Source organism: Diabrotica virgifera, chromosome 8 (genome assembly GCF_917563875.1).
Source record: "Diabrotica virgifera virgifera chromosome 8, PGI_DIABVI_V3a".
NCBI classification, from domain to species: Eukaryota; Metazoa; Arthropoda; class Insecta; order Coleoptera; family Chrysomelidae; genus Diabrotica; species Diabrotica virgifera.
Genome location: NC_065450.1, coordinates 105,528,044 through 105,544,990, shown reverse-complemented (window position 1 = coordinate 105,544,990; position 16,947 = coordinate 105,528,044). Strand labels below are relative to the sequence as shown.

Sequence of the window (16,947 nt, the reverse complement as noted above, 5' to 3'; positions counted from 1 at the left end):
GCAAAACGCGCCTTGTCAAAAAAAAAATAGTTGCAAAGACCGCCAAGTCCGGTCTGACCAAAGGCATAACGTTTGGACTGACACGTGATTTACCCTTTCCTACAAAATTTTTATGAGTTTATGTTATTTTCAATTTTATAACAATAATTATAATTATAAATAATAACAAATAAATGTGTTTTAAGTAAAAGGGTCTAATTTTTAAAATAATTCATAAGTGAAGTTAAAAAAACAGGTTGTTCCGAATTTTTTGGGAATTTCAAATCCAAAGTTGCTAAATTTTGTTGCAAATCCCGCCATGTCCATAAATAAAACCAATTTTATACTAAAACTGCAGATCAAATATTTTTTATTTTGTATTCTTCTAATAAAATATAATACTGGAATACAAATAAATCAAACAGAAAGCTCAAAATATCGCAGGAATCCTCTGTAATGGTTTTTCACGTCTCCTGAAAATTTTGATAGATGTGACTTAGCGGATTTTGCTTCTATACCCCTCATATACTATTTTGTAAATTGCTAATACAACAGTAATAACTATTCTATGTAATTTATATTTAACTTCTGTAAAGTTTATTATTTATTAATAGTTTCTACAAATTCTAATTTTTATAAGGACTGGGTAAGCCATAGCCCAAGAAAGAATAAGAAGCAGAAGAATTTTTATAAGGTAACCTCTCAACCTTTAATCAATCATGGCGAAAGGTAGATAAAAATGTTTTATTCTCTAGTATGTATTTTTTGTAGCATCTTGCTTTTCAGTTAATAGTCAAAGTTTGACGAACTAGTTCAAATAGGTACATAAAATTTATTTATACATGGTGTTTGGTAAAGAATAGGCCATAGCATAACCTTAGATTCCAGAGCTTAAAATAGGTCGATTTAAGCTAACTTACCTTAGTACGAAAGTTGATAATAACCGAAATACAGGGTATCAAAGTTAAACTTTTATTTTATTTATTCTTGAATATTTCCTGACAGGCATTAGATATCAACACGAAATTTGGTAGGCGGGGGTGTTTTGGGACGAGAAATCTTAATTCGCCACCAAAAATAATGTATTACCCAGAGGGCGCCACATACGTCTTTCAGCGCTCATTTAATACGTTCAATTTTTTTTATCCCATACTCTATATACTTTTTGAATCAAAACTTTTATTCTCTTAATATTTTTACTTAAAAAAATATATACTACTTTCATCTCGCTAAATTCAACCGTTTTCGAGATAAACGCAGTTTAAACTGCGATGCAACATAATTTTTTACATAATATCATTGTCATAGAGATGAGAACTTCCACAATTATTATGGTTTCAAGTTCATTTTTCGGGTGTAACTACAATGATATTATGCACAAAATTATGTTGCACCGCAGAATTAAAATGCGTTTATCTCGAAAACAGTTGAGTTTAGCGAGATGAAAGTAGTATATATTTTTTAAGTAAAAATATTAAGAGAATAAAAGTTTTGATTCAAAAATTATGTAGAGTGGGGGATAAAAAAAATTGAACGTATTAAATGAACGCTGAAAGACGTATGTCGCACCCTCTGGGTAATACATCATTTTTGGTGGCGAATTTAAATTTCTCGTCCCAAAAAAAACCCCGTCTGTGTTGATATCCCATGCCTGCTAGGAAATATTCAAGAATAAATAAAATAAAAGTTTAACTTTGACGTTGTATTTCGGTTATTTTAACTTTCGTACTAAGGTAAGTTAGCTTAAATCAACCTATTTTAAGTTCAGGAATCTAAGGTTAAGCTATTGCCCATTCTTTACCAAACACCCTGTATATTTAATATATATTCATTTACAGGTACAAGTAGAAAATCTGACTATTCGATTAAAAACTGACTAGAAATATAATTAAATACAAATTTTAGATTAAAACTAAATTGTTTAATGATAATCCGAATTTAAAAAAACCATGCGTAGAAACTATTAATACTAATAATTGGATTCATTGACCCGGTTTAACCACAAAACTCCAATTCTTAGTGCAATTTATTTAAAATAAAATCATCTGTATTTTACTCACCTACCTCAAAAGGTTGCAAGTGTTCACTAACGATCCTATAGGGCCCTTTTTTAATGCGGACACCCTCACTGTGATATATTGTAATTACTATTAAGGTTGGACGGCAACAGCCAAAGTCGTTTATTTTGACAGGGTAAACCAGACATTTCACATATGAAAAGAAAAACGTAATTTTATAATATAGTTAAGTAGATAAGTTCGTACTTGGTAATAAGTACTGGTTTTAGATTTTAATTATCGTGGTACTGGTTCACCCTGCATGTAAATAAAAAATGTTCGCCCATCGATCTTGCAAACCGTGTGATGTTTGGATTGCCTTCAAGGTTTTTTTTCACGTATTTCAGGGAATAGGTCAAGTTCGCCTGATGTCATGGCATCAATATTTGAGGTTATTTCCAAGTCAAGACTAAATTATTAAGGCTATTCGGAAACATTTTAGTACACATTAGTGTATTTGATTTAAAACATCTTCATTTTTCTTTTTTCTTTATTAGCTTCCATGTATCAGTAATGAGACGGTGCTGGCTGTATAGAATGTTTTGCTTGTTTTGTTGAGTCACCTATCTTCATGATACAGAATATTCGTTTTTTGGTATTCGTTTAAGGCACCACAGTAAACGTATTCTATATTAGACCAGGACGCATCTGTAAAAATATGAGTACATTTGGATATTGAGAGGTGCCTCATATTTTTTTGCATAAATTGCTTGAAAATAACTTATACAGGGTGTCCAGAAACTCTACCGACAAACGAAGACAGGAGATTCCTCAGATAATTTTAAGACAGTTTAACCCAATTCACCTAGTCCGAAAATGCTTATTAAGGGAGCTAGAGCTCTTTGAAGATGGCATCATGAAATTAGTTTTTCTTAAATACCTCCAGAACGCTTCTATTTAGAGAAACGAAAATTGGTATGCATATTTACTTTTCAGAAATGAATCGATTCCATCCATTGCAAATTTCTAGTACCGGTCATAGGCGTCCGTTTTGGGTAGAGCAACTGGTGTTTTATCGCATAACTTTTTTGTCCTTAACTTTTATGCATTTTTGACACCGGATTATTAAATTGTGAGGTATTCTAGTACTCTTGCTTTAAGTCGGTAGGACATCCCGTTTTCTAGAAAAATCAATTAGAAAAAGTTTTTCGTTTTTGGAATTAAAAAAAAAATTTAAAGAACTTTTCAACAAAAAACTAAGTATTTTACCAACATAAAGTAAGAGTAACTTTAGTACTCGAATACCTCATAATTTAATAATCTAGTGTCAAAAACGCTCAAAAATTCAAGACAAAAAAAGTTATGCTATAAAATAACTGTTGACCTACCCAAAACGGACGCCTATGACCAGTACTAGAAATTTGCAATTAATGAAATCGATTTATCTCTGGAGTATAAATAAATGTACCAGCTTTCGTCTTTCTAAACAGTTTTTTTTTTATTTTTTTTTTAATTCAAAAAGCGAAAAATTTTCAAATCGATTTTTCTAGAAAACGGTGTGTCCTACCGATTTAAAACAAGAGTACCTTTTAGCACTAGAATACTTTACAATTTAATAATCCAGTGTCAGAAATGCATAAAAGTTAAAGAGAAAAAAGTTATGCGATAAAATAACCGTTGCCCTACCCAAAACGGACGCCTATGATCGGTACTAGAAATTTGCAATGGATGGATTAGATTTATATCTTGAAAATAAATACGCGTACCACTTTTTGTTTTTCTAAATAGAAGCGTTCTGGAGGTATTTAAGAAAAACTAATTACAAGACGCCATCTTCAAAGAGCTCTAGCTCTCTTAGGAAGCATTTTCGGACTAAGTGAATTGGGTTAAATTATCTTAAAATTATCTGAAGAATCTCCTGTCTTCGTTTGTCGGTAGAGTTTCTGGACACCCTGTATAATAATACTTGAGTTATCCTCCCGCTCAAAAAGATCCGGAACATTGTTTAAATAATCAAAATTTCAAAAAATGAAGGAACAATTCGATTTTTTTCTTCGTTTTTTGATTATAACTTTAAAAGTATTCATTTCTGAGAAAATTTGCACTGACATAAAAGTTGCATGATTAACTTTCCTACAATATAGGATTAGTTACAAATTTTAAAAATTGTCACTCTTGTTGCAAAATAGCAATAATTGCGAAAAAAACATAAAAAAATCAAGTATTCGCATTTTACGTTTTTCAACCATTTATGTTACACTTAGGAGCTTCATGTTTCACCCAGAAAAACTTTGTCATATATTAAAATACTGTAAATGTCATTAAGATCGGTTTAATAGATTTTGCAATCCAGCTTTCGCAAAAAAATTCATTTTTTTAAATGTTGCAGGACTGAAAATAAACACACAGCAAGTTGTATTTTTTTGCATATAGAAGAATACTGTACCTTTCATTTTCAATTTGCAGAATTAAAATCGGTTAACTACCACAGCGTCAGGAATTTTTTTAAATAAACATAAATTTTTGGTGCTACGCGCAGGACAGCGGATAAGTTTGTTCTGCTTGGGTATTCCAATGACCTTTGATAATTATTGATAAATTTTAATTTTTAGTATATTTCGATATAAATAAATAAATTTGTTTATTGCAAAATAAAAACACATACTCTGTCCTTTGAAGTTACACTTTTTTAGCAAAAACTTCTTTGTTCACATATTTTAACTTAGAGAATAAACATTTATTATTTTTAAACATATGCAATTGTTTAAACAATATTTCACAAACAATAATTAAATTAGTTTGATTATTGTGGAATTAAAATATTAAAATACAACAAAATATGAGTAAGAAAATAATATATTAGATAAAGATTGGAACAAATTTTGGTGGAAATTAACTTGTGTAAATCGAACACCGCTGTCCTGCGCGTAGCACCAAAAATTAATGTTTATTTCAAAAAATTCCTGACGCCTTGGTAGTTAACCGATTTTAATTTTGCAAATTGCAGATGAAAGGTAAAGTTTTCTTCTATATGTAAAAAAAATTCAACTTCCTATCTGCTTTATTCAGTGCTGCAACATTTTGAAAAAATGATTTTTTTTGCGAAATCTATTAAACCGATCTTAATGAAATTTGAAGTATTGTTTTAATATATGACAAAGTTTTTCTGGGTTAAACATGAAGGTACTAAGTGTAGCAAAAATGGATGAAAAACGTAAAATGCGAATACTTGTTTTTTATGTTTTTTTCGCAATTATTGCTATTTTGCAACAAGGGTGACAATTTTTAAAATCTGTGCATCATTTCTCGGAAGTGAATACTTTTAAAGCTATAATCAAAAAACGAAGAAAAAAAATCGAATTTTTCCTTCATTTTTTGACATTTTGATTGTTTAAACAATGTTCCGGACTCCGGACCTTTTTGAGTGGGAGGATAACTCAATTATTATTATATGAGTTAATTTCAAGCAATTTCTGCAAAAAGATATGAGTCACCTCTTAACGTCCATCTCAAAACTTTTGAACCACTGAGTTTTAGAAAAAACGCAAAAACACGTCAAATAATAATTGAAGGGGGAGACATTATGCCATATTTAAGCTTGCCGGGAAAGGCACCTCTCACCCCCCGTATCATCCCTTAATTTTTTTAAATTACTATCTCCTTTTTTATTTCATATTTGGATTCTCCTCTTTGTACTGATTTCAAAAATATATAACACTTGATGCTTAAAGTGATTAGTTTATGAGAAAAATAAATAGAAAAGCAAGAAAACTGGATTGAATAAAAATTATTTCTTTAACAATTTTATAACATTTAGAGTATAGAGTAAACATTTCACTACCAAAAATTTTAACAATAATTATTCAAAAATTTTAACAATAATTATTCAAGCTTTTAAAAGTCATTTTGAATACCTATTGTTAAAATTTTTGGTAGTGAAATGTTTATTCGAAATGAAAATAGTAATAAAATTATTTTATTTTATATTTTAATAATTTTTTTCAATCCAGTTTTGTTGCTTTTGTATTTATTTTCTCATAAACTGCTCACTTTAAGCATCAAGTGTTATGCATTTTTGAAATCAGTACAAATAGAAGAATCCAAATATAAAATAAAAAAAGGGGGCAATTAAAAAAAAATTAAGGGATGACACGGGGGTGCCTTTCCCGGCAAGCTTAAATATGGCATAATGTCTCTCCCTTCAAGTAATATTTGACGTGTTTTTGCGTTTTTTCTAAAAATCAGTGGTTCAAAAGTTGTTTAAGGTGGATAGTTTTATCTGAAGAGCACTGTATAATATATATACTTATATTTTTGTTGTATCCCAAAGTTAAATATCACTCCAGAATAGAATTTTCGTAGGAAACAAGGATTCCTTAACTGTGAAATTATATTTTTATTATTATCTGTAAAATTTTGGGAGGGATAAAGAGTGAAGATGAATGTAGAACAAGAACCAAGTATATGAATAAGAACATGTATATGAACAGTACAAAGGCTTCTCCAATTAAGACATCTAAGGAAACGTTGAATGAGGTGGCTGGGTCATATTCAAAGAATACCAAATGCTGGTGGAATGCCAAATTATGTGGGAGCCCCATAGGAAGTAGAAGGTACGAAAGCGGAGAACAAGATAACTAGAAAAGGTTGAGAGTGACCTACAGGAAGTAGTGTCTTGAATTGGAGAAGAGAAGCAGAAGATGGTAGAAAATGGAGAAGTATCGTTTAGTGAAGAAATTAGCTTAAAGTTATACAAATATAACTTTTGTGTGAATACATTATTTGTAAAGAATTATCTCTACAGAACTTTCCAAAATTACGATGCTAAGGTCAGTCTACAAATATAAATCCAGTATTTGGCTCCTATTTACTTCTTGTTCTATCAAAAATTTACTCATATTTCATACCAAACAAAAATTATATATTCTATATCTTAGAAATTATTTTTGGCAATATAACATCAAAAAGATAAGTACATAATTCATTTTTATAACTGAATTATTAGGAACCAAATTATGTCTAATGTTGCAACTTACACTACTATATTAATAAATTTTCCAAAAACAAGTATTTTTGTCTCGTGTGTCTACAATAGCCAGCATATTTCACGTTATAGCTAGTCTGTCATATTAGACTAAAACCTTATAAGATGTCACCTGTTCTTCTTTCTTTTGAAGCTGTATTGCAAAAAAATACTTACAACAAATTGTAATTTTTAGTTTTTTAACTTAGAAAGTTAATTTCAATCAAAACCTTTTGGTTAGATACATACGGTATGAAAGTACGATATCATTGGGCAGCTATTACTATTACTATTAATTTATATGTGTCCTGTTGAAAAGCATATGCCTATGCTCTTTGTAGTAAATAATAATTTTGATTGGAAGAATGTATTCTCTTAAATAATATAATTGCTTAAACGTAATATATCAATTTCTAGATTTAATGACTTACGAGTAAAATTTATCGTAAATATCGTAAAGCTCTAATCAAAATTATTAATAATTTGTGCTAGGTAAAATATTTTAAATCTCACACATCATAGAAACCATGACTGCTAAGTTCCTTAAGTATAATTATTAGTTGTAAGGTAAATATATTCGTTAGGTAATTTAAAATTATGTTTATGCGATCGATTAAAAGTGATGTTGGTAAATTCTGTAACATATATTGATATTTTTTACGATACATTACATTACAACATTTTAGGCGATATTTTACGTGGTAGACGTAGTCTACACAACATTTCTTTGGCCTCTCTTGTTCCATGTTTTTCATTGTTTCATTGACATATTCCATTTCTTCACTGTTGAAGGTTTCCATCTTCATTATATATCTCTTATAATAATTGTTCTACATAAAGTTGTCAAATTTTTAGAAATTAACGTTAAGATGTTTACGTTTTATATTGTTCAAGTAACTCACTTTCATTTTTTTTTTCACAGTAAATTTGCCAAATATATTAAAGGCAATCTTCTGCAAACAGAAGATTAAAAAGGCATCTTTTAATTGTCCCATTTCAAGACATTTAAAAAAAATCAAAAATCCTTAAAATATATGTGGTATAAGTTTACTAGCAACACTTGTGTGGATCAAGTTACTCGTCAAGTTTGTTTTTGTACTGATATAGATAATACTTTATATTATTATATTACATTTTATATTGTAAATAGGTTAAATATTTAAAATAAGTTAAATCGTCTGTGGTTTTGAGTTATTTTTGCCATTATAAGAAAATGTGTGAGCACCCACTGATAAAATCAGATACACAACCAAAAAGCAATAAACCATCCTAAATATTGACTTTATACAATATTTTGTCAGAGCAGATTGACTCTATAGAAAGTAGTTTTGATACTCTTGCCTTTGCTTGTGGGCGCTCATCGTAAATTTAAATCCCTGCAAATAGGATATATCACAAGACTTTCATTTTCAAGAAGTTTTCCATAAGACCGATTTATTTCTCAGTTCTCATTTATATTATGCCTGTCAGTATTGGGCTTCCTTCTTTCTCTCTCTAATCTGATATATTATTTATTCGTCTTTATCTACTCATTTTCATTGCTTTCGGTTTGTCTTAATCTTATCAGTTTGAGAAGTAATTCATTTTCCGCTCTTCCTATGACCTTGATCAATAATAATTAATCTAGTTCTGAAGAAAGTAAAAAATGATTCTTTTCTCTGTGTATGATTAGACGCTAGATTTGAATTATATTTAGTCAATTACCTCTAGAAGGTAGATACTCATGGAACTAGATCTATGATCCATAAGTCTAATATAACTATGTATCTTCTATCAGAATATTGCAGAACGCCATGGAAAGATGTTAGATACCTACCATAGGAAGAGATTAACGCAATGGAAAGAACATCAATCTTTTTGGAAGGGGATAAATCCAAAATTTCCCGAGTTCTCCTCATACATTATTAATTAATCTTGCTACCATACAGCCATGATGTGAACAAGTCAAATTCGAGCTCAATGGTACCTAGAGCAGGAAACATTGGATATTTTAAACATCATCACTATTTAAACATCATTTTTCTATGTTCCGATGACGGATTATTTGTAAAGGGTTTTTACCCAAATATTTTTTACTTTGGTGGTTAGCATGTTGGATTCTGAGCAAACACTGATGATGATCGGTTAACCGATTGAAAACTAGTTATGTTCTTGATGTAGCCCTGTATAGAGATTTTAACAAATATACCTTTTATAAAGTATTTTATGTTTTTTTTTATTAATTAATCTGATATTAATCTAATAAAAATTTTAAGAATAACAATAATTAATTTATAATTTAATAAATAATTTTATTATTTATGACATGTCTCATGGAAAACTTGGCAAGAAAGTCGAACCAGTGCGTTCTAAAGTAATATAGTAATAAGTGTTGAAGGTGTTGATGATTGTGTATTTAGATTGAAAGTTTGGTGCGTTTGTAGAATTTTTAAAATAAATTTTGTACCTGACTACTCAACTAGCTGTAAGTTCTATTTATACTATGTATTCGTCCAAATATTTTTTCAGACTAAAGATTGATTAGTTACTTTGTACAATAAAATAAAAATCATTATCAAAAATTGTTTCTATTTTAGTTCTGTATCGAACCGTCTATAATGTTCTAAGGTCCTACTAAGAAATAAGAAAAGTCAATTACCTTAAATCTACGACTTCCGAAGTCTCAGCAAACACACGAACTGGTTGACGTCCTCTGCGATGGCGATGAGACACCACCTCTAGTATCCGCCACTGTCTTACTGCTCCCGGGTCCCAGCTAATCCGCCATTTAGTGTTCCAAGTCTACACTCTAGACGACAACTTCGGACATAGTTAGTACGGTATTACGCGAATTCGTATTTTTTTCCGCAGATCACTAGTAGTTCCGATCGCACCCTTTTCCTCAAGGAATTAATCCGTAACAAGAAAAAAATTACCCTTCGTTCGCTTACACACACGCCGAAAAAAAAAACATTCCAATCGTCTTTTATTTTGACCGTTCTTCGCAGCGCACTCCCCAAAGAACAAAATAACACTGCCGTAAAATCCTCAAATCTGTTTTTCTCTCGTCTCTTAGAAGTTTCAACACCCAACAAACAAAACCATAAATCCCTTTTACTATCCTCCAAAATGCACCTGCTCCTATCGCGTGTCATAAACATTTCCATTATCAGCCGCCGACGAAAAACATATCGAATTACACGGAAAGAATTTGTTACCGCGACGAACAACACAGTCACCCGGCTGACGGCCATAAAACCAGGGACGTTACATCACTCCCCTCCACATAAAAAGATTGCCCCAAGGGTAATCCTTTTCAATCCTCTACACGATATCTAAGGGGTTTTCGCCTCTCTCGCTGAGGTCGGCCTCCTCTTGATAACCCAGGTTCCTCCACGGTTGCTTCGTTAATTATGTCTAGGATTTCCTCATCACCCGAACTTTCCCCTACTTCTGCCGCTACCATCTGCTCTTCTTCACTGTTGGTGTCCGTAAGCTGCTGTAAGTCCTGCAGTTCTTCACTGAGACCGGAGTCATCTGTCCAGAACTCACTTTCGTTAATTCCATCGGAGGTTGGAGTGTATCGCTGTGGAGGCCTTCTCGTTCTTGGGGTTATCATTGTCGATTCGTCCGGAACGTCTCCAATATCTGCCGTACCCCCTAAGTCATCGTCGTTAACTTCTGGTTCTCTTGCATAACCCCATACAATTTCTCCTTCCTCGTCGCTTCCTTCGTCGTCGGTCATTCTGGGTCTCTCTTCTACTCCATCTTCTATTATTCGCGGAAGGGATAACGTAGGTTTTGCTTGGTTGCCGATTTGTTCTTCCGATACGTCTGGATCTTCCCAGGCTTTATAATATTTTAGCCGATCTATGTGGTAAGTTTGGGTCTTACCGTCGCCCTTATCTACCACGTAGTTCACAGCCCCGCGTTTTTCTATGATTTTGTATGGCCCACTCCATGGTTTGAAAAACTTCTTACTGACTCCGCTGGGCACGATCGGATTTTGAATATATACATAATCACCCTCCTTTAAATTTCTCTCGTGCCTTCCCCGATTCATTCTCTCGGCATTAGTTTGTTCTAGTTTCCGCGCTTGTTCTGCTGCTAATATATAAGCCTCGTCCAGTCGCCTTCGCAGTTCCGCTGGGTAGCTTAACTCTCCTCGGTCATCTATTCTCGGTCCCACGTCACAGTCAAAAGGAATATGTACTTCCCTCCCAAAGGTTAACCAATTTGGGGTGAAGCCCGTAGCATTATGTTTCGCACTCCGGTAAGCCATTAGCGCCAGTCCTATATGTTCGTCCCAGTCCCGTGCCTTACTGTTCACATAATGCTTCACCATTCCAATAAGTGTTCGGTGCAATCGCTCCACCCGTCCATTTACTTGGGGTCGATACGCCGTGGTTTGAATCTTCTTGATTCCCAATAGTCTACAAACTTCCTTCATTAGCTCCGAAACAAAATTTGTCCCTTGATCCTTCAGTAACCGCTCCGGCGCTCCATGCCGAAGGACGACCTCGTTCACAAAAACACGCGCCACAGTTTCGGCCGATAAGTCTTTTATGGGTATCGCCTCAGCATATCGCGTAAAGTGGTCTACGTACGTCAAGAGATATTTATTACCTCTCTGAGTTTGTGGCAAAGGACCCACTATATCCATTCCTACCATTTCGAGAGGTCTAGACGTATGGTATGGTTCACAAATGGGCACCCTATTTACACTTTTCGTCCGTCCACATTCTCTACAGTCCTCAACATGCTTTCTTACGTCCTTTTGCATGGTTTCCCAGTAAAACTGCGACTCCGCCCGCTGAAGTGACCGCTGTACCCCACAATGTCACGCACTCGGTTCATCATGTGTCCGCTTCAACACCCGATTTCTCATTTTTACGGGTACTACGACTCGCCACCTACCGCCCGTCACTTTGTATAGTACGCCGTCCAAATCCTTTCGATATTCCTCGCTACCACTGTTGACATAGCGCTGGCACTCGTTATCGGACTCTTGAGTTCTTTTGATCCACTCCCGATCTATTGAGTAATCTTCATCGCGCCTAACATTTGCTACGGCTCTACTTAAAGCGTCCGCGTTTACGTGTCTCTTTCCCGGCTTATACACTACCTCATACTCGTACTCGGCCAGTTTCATTTGCCATCTCGCTAGTCTAGACGACGAATCTTTCACCTGCAACGTCCAACGTAACGGCGCATGATCGGTGATTACGCTAAACCTCCGCCCGTATAAGTAGCACCTAAACTGACCGATTCCCCAAACCATCGCTAAAAGTTCCTTCTCCGTTACCGAGTAGTTTCTTTCCGCCGTGTTGAGTTGCCTTGAAGCGTAGGCTATCGGATGCTCTTCTCCTCCAAGTCGCTGTGACAAAACCGCACCTAAAGCTAGTCCCGACGCATCAGTCGCTAGGATGAATGGCAGTTCAAAATCTGGATAGCGCAATACGGGGTGTTTCGACAAACTCTCTCTTAGTCGGTCGAACGCTTCCACTCTAGTTGGGGTCCACTCAAACGTAGTTTCCACTCTTATTAGTTCCGTTAGCGGCTTAGCTATTTCCGCATACTCTTTTATGAACCGCCGATAATATCCCGTCAACCCCAGAAAGGCGCGTACTTCTCGCACAGTCTTCGGCCGCGGATATGTGCATATTGCTACAACCTTCTGTGGGTCAGGTTTTACACCTGCGCTGGTGACTAAATGACCCAAATATATCAGTTCACTCATCATGAACTGACATTTCTTAAGGTTCGCTTTAACACCTACTTCACGTAGCCGCTGTAAAACATTTCGCAACCGCCTATTGTGTTCCGTCTCATCCGCTGCAAAGATCACTACGTCGTCCAAGTAAACATAGCACTCCGTCCCCTTTATTCCCATTAGTACCGCGTCAATTAATCTCTGGAACGTCGCTGGTGCTCCTGACAGTCCAAACGCCATCCGGTTATATTCATAGTGTCCATCAATCGTATTGAACCCAGTCTTCTCTCGGTCCTCTGGTCTGATCTCAATCTGATGGTACCCGCTGGCTAGATCAATGGTCGTGTACCACTGGCATTTTCCCAACCGATCCAATGTTTCATTTATGTTGGGAAGGGGATAGGTGTCCGCCCTTGTCACCGCGTTCAACCCCATAAAATCAGTACAAAACCTGTACTTTGCCTCCTCCCCCTCCAGAGCCTTTTTCTTTACCAACACCACTGGCGCTGCCCATGGTGAAGTCGACGGTGCAATTATACCCTTGTCCAGAAGATCCTGTATTTGCCGTCTCATCTCGTCCTGCAAGCGGAAAGGCACTCTATAAGCCGGTTTAGCTATCGGGGCAGCATCCCCCGTGATGATCTTATGTTGCACCTGATTAGTACATGAGAATTCCCCCTCCGTCTCTGCATCCATCACATCGCGGTATTCAAGCAATATCTTCCTATATTTTTTTCCTGCCCAACTGACAAGTGGGCCAACTTCTCGTGAATTTCCTCTGTGAAGTCAGACCCTTGAGATTCAACTCTCACCTGTCTCACCATCTTGGTATCATCTCGAGTGATTATTGCCGTCTTTCCTACGACTCTTCCCGAACTTAGCTCCACGGGTTCCTGGTTACAATTTATGAACTTCACCCATACATTATCTCCCATTCGCGTTGCCATCACTCGGTTCACTCTAACACCTGATGGTAGGTGTCCAAACTGCTCGACAATTATTTCCTCTGGTTGGTTCGGTCCTCTAATTTTGGCTTTTAGTATAGTTTCGCTCCAGGCTGGCAGGTGGGCCCTACTTTTTAGTACCACTTCAGCTGACTCCCAATTTTTCTGACAGACTCCGCCGCAAATTGCTCTTATTCGCCGATCCTTTGGTGCCCGCTGAATCTCGCCATCTATTACTTTAAAATACTCTCCTTCATCCATATGATCTCCCTGAATCTGAGTCCTCTGCAAACACACAAATTCGTCTTCCTTGCTCCTTCCATTTTCCTTTGTTTCTTTGAAATATTCCCGTACAAACTCGACATGTTTCTTCTGGTTCTCTCTATGCTCTTCACTTTGGTGCGAAATAATGGGGATATTGTCCTCCTCTGCCTCAAGTAACTTAACACGATTCTTCAACTCTATTCCACCACGTATCCCACTTTCATCAGCTGTACGCTTTATCGTCTTCTTTCGTTCCCTATTCGTTTTGCTTTTGCTCGCTGTACACTGCCGTGCATTTTGTTCCATCACTCCTTTGATTACTTCCCAATATTTATCCCGCATTACATATTCTGTCAACGCTTGCCTCTCACAGCATCTCTTGTCGGGTTGCAAGACCTCTCGAATCCTTTCTGCTAACTTAATCTTTCCCTTAAGGTTAAAATGGAATCCCTGCTTGGTATAATCGCTTCTCCTTGTGCCGCTGTATATATCGACCAGATCTACATTCATATGTATCTGCATCACCATTAACAAGTCCAAATTATGTTGACGGATGTCTTCTACAACAGTAGAACCTGACACTACGTCGAATCGTTTTGGTAGATTACAGAGAATAATCTTAGGTTTTTCTGTCTTCACAAATAACCTCGCTCTTGCATCATTTGCTTGCTCTTGTTGTTTCCGCCGAATATCGTTGGTGCCCGTTAACAACACGAGGCAATCATTAGTTCCAAGTGTACTCGTCCGTTGCTGTACCCCATTAATAATATCTACAGTACCATGACCTGGCCAAACCATTTCCTCGATTTCCCATTCATCTCCAATCCATCGCTGAAGAAGTGGTTTCAGGAAGCGTCCATGACTATCCGCTGCGATCACTAATGTTCGTCGAGCAGAAGTTTCCTTACGGTTAACCCCCCTACCGTCATTTCCTAGCTTTTTCATTGTTGTCTCCACATGATACTCCTTGATTTCGTTTCGCTGTAAATCAAATGTTACTTTTCTCCTTTTACCTCCCAGTATCTCGTAAGTGACTTTCCGTATAACAGGTATCATGGCCTCCTTCGTCCGCAATTCATTTCTATTAACGTCGATCACCAGTCCAAGTCGTTTCATCAGATCGAGTCCCAATATACCTTCAGCTCCACAGTCCACATCGACTATCCATACCTCATGTATGGCTGCGGTATCACCGATGGTTACGTTTAGCTTCTGCTTACCCTGGATGCGCTGACATACCCCCGTCACCCCCGTAATGGTCTCGCTTCGGCCGGTGATAACTGGTACACCCTCCACAGCTTCTCGCAGTAAGGTTACATCGGCTCCCGTATCCACTAAAACTTTTCTATTAGCTCCTTGAAAATCGGCGGTAATTATCAAGGATGTTACTCCCCCTGCGGTTACGGTCGCTTTCCCAATATATCCCCCTCCAGTTTTCTGGGCCATCTCCAAGCTAGGGGAACCTGGAGGGCCACCTAGTTTGGGGAAACGCTACGGCTTTCAGCCCGTCTTCCGGCTAGGCTCGCATAATCTTCCACCCCCCTGTCTGACTTATCTGATTCCCATGGCCGTTGTCGCCGCGAAAATGGGCCCCTCCTCGCGGATGTTCCAGTATTTTGGCACTGTCTCCACACGTGACCGCCATATCCACAATTATCGCATATGGTCTGTGGACATGTGTTTATAAAGTGCCCCGGTCGCCCACACTGAAAGCATTCTTCGTTGCTCGCCCTTTTCCCCACCCGTGTTCCTTCTTCCGGTTTCCAACGTGACTCTCCACTCTTCTGGTTGCCCAGATGTATCATGCACTCCCGTGTCCAGTGACCAACCTGTCCACACCTCCTACATGGGGTGTACGGTACTCTGCGCAGTGATCTCTGCCGCTCTCCTTGCACTTCTCCAGCCGGATTCGCCATATCATGCCATTTACTCCCGCCCGCTACTATAGCATCTGCGCGGTTCATCTTTACAAATCCTTCCTTCTTCTCACCTTCGATCCGCCGAATTCCTCTTCGCTCGCTGCTATTGCTTACTACCGTCGCAGAGCTCTCCTCAGAACCGCTGCTGTTTGCTTCTTCTTCCTCTAGTTCCTTCCTCACCTTCCTTACTCTTTTCCGGTCACCTTCCTCTCCTATGTCCTTCAACATATCCAATACCACCGTCAGGGTATTTACTCCCTTCCTAGCCTTCACCACACGTCGTACCTCGCTATTTAAACCCTCCATGAATACTCCCAAGATCATCTCCTCTCGAATCTCATTCGCTACTTGCTTTTCCTCTTCTTTCTCATATTCTTTCACAACATAGCGCGCCGCTGTTCTACACCTATCAGCGAATCTCCGATAATTTTCCCCCTCCTTCCGTCGGATGTTCATTAGTTTCGCCATTTCCTCCACTCTGTCTTTTTTCACCCCAAACCGCTGCAATAGCAGCCCTTTTATCTCCTTCCATGTCCATCCCTCTTGCTTCTGACTCGTCGCATTTCGCAAAAATTCTGCCGACTCGCCAATCATTCTTCGTCTCACCAAATCAGCTGTGTTCTGCTCAGTCCACCCATTAATTTGCTGCAACATCTCTACTCTCTCAACAAACTCCTCTACACTCATCTCTCCTTCGCTACCACACCATTCTTTCACCTCTCTGGCACCTATCATTTCCACCCTCCTATTTCCGGCCATTCTCAGTTCTTCCATTTCCTTCCTCAAATAGTTCAGTTCGTTTTGTGCGACCCTCTGTCTCTCATCTTGTAACTTGCATACTTCCTCTCTCGCCTTTTCTAACTCTTGTTTCAACCTATCTACCTCGTCACCAACTTCCGCCATGGTTTTTAGAGACAAAACAAAACCCCAGTCTTAAGGCCGCGTCTCACCATCAAATAATTTGATCAAACAGTTTGAGCAAACTCCGGAAGTACGTCAAAGTGACGTCACAATTGCAGTTTTTTTGAAATTCTGAAAATCTGTGCTCTCACTATCAGTCTAGTTTGATCAAATTTTTTGTATTGAGTTGTCTAACTTGTTTGTACTTTATTTAAAATTAAAATTTTTC

At 36.9% G+C, this 16,947-nt stretch overlaps 1 protein-coding gene across 1 annotated transcript; it reads right to left on the bottom strand.

The window, feature by feature from the left end:
• Nucleotides 1-15,374: 15,374 nt before the first annotated feature.
• LOC126890231 (uncharacterized) lies at nucleotides 15,375-16,721 on the bottom strand. The gene has a single exon (XM_050659085.1). The coding sequence runs from the start codon at nucleotides 16,719-16,721 to the stop codon at nucleotides 15,375-15,377; it is 1,347 nt and encodes a 448-aa protein (XP_050515042.1).
• Between the last annotated feature and the right edge of the window lie 226 nt (nucleotides 16,722-16,947).

Bases quoted from the DNA above. Each gene is read 5' to 3' on its own strand.
- LOC126890231 (XM_050659085.1), bottom strand. From the start codon at position 16,721: ATGGCGGAAGTTGGTGACGAGGTAGATAGGTTGAAACAAGAGTTAGAA.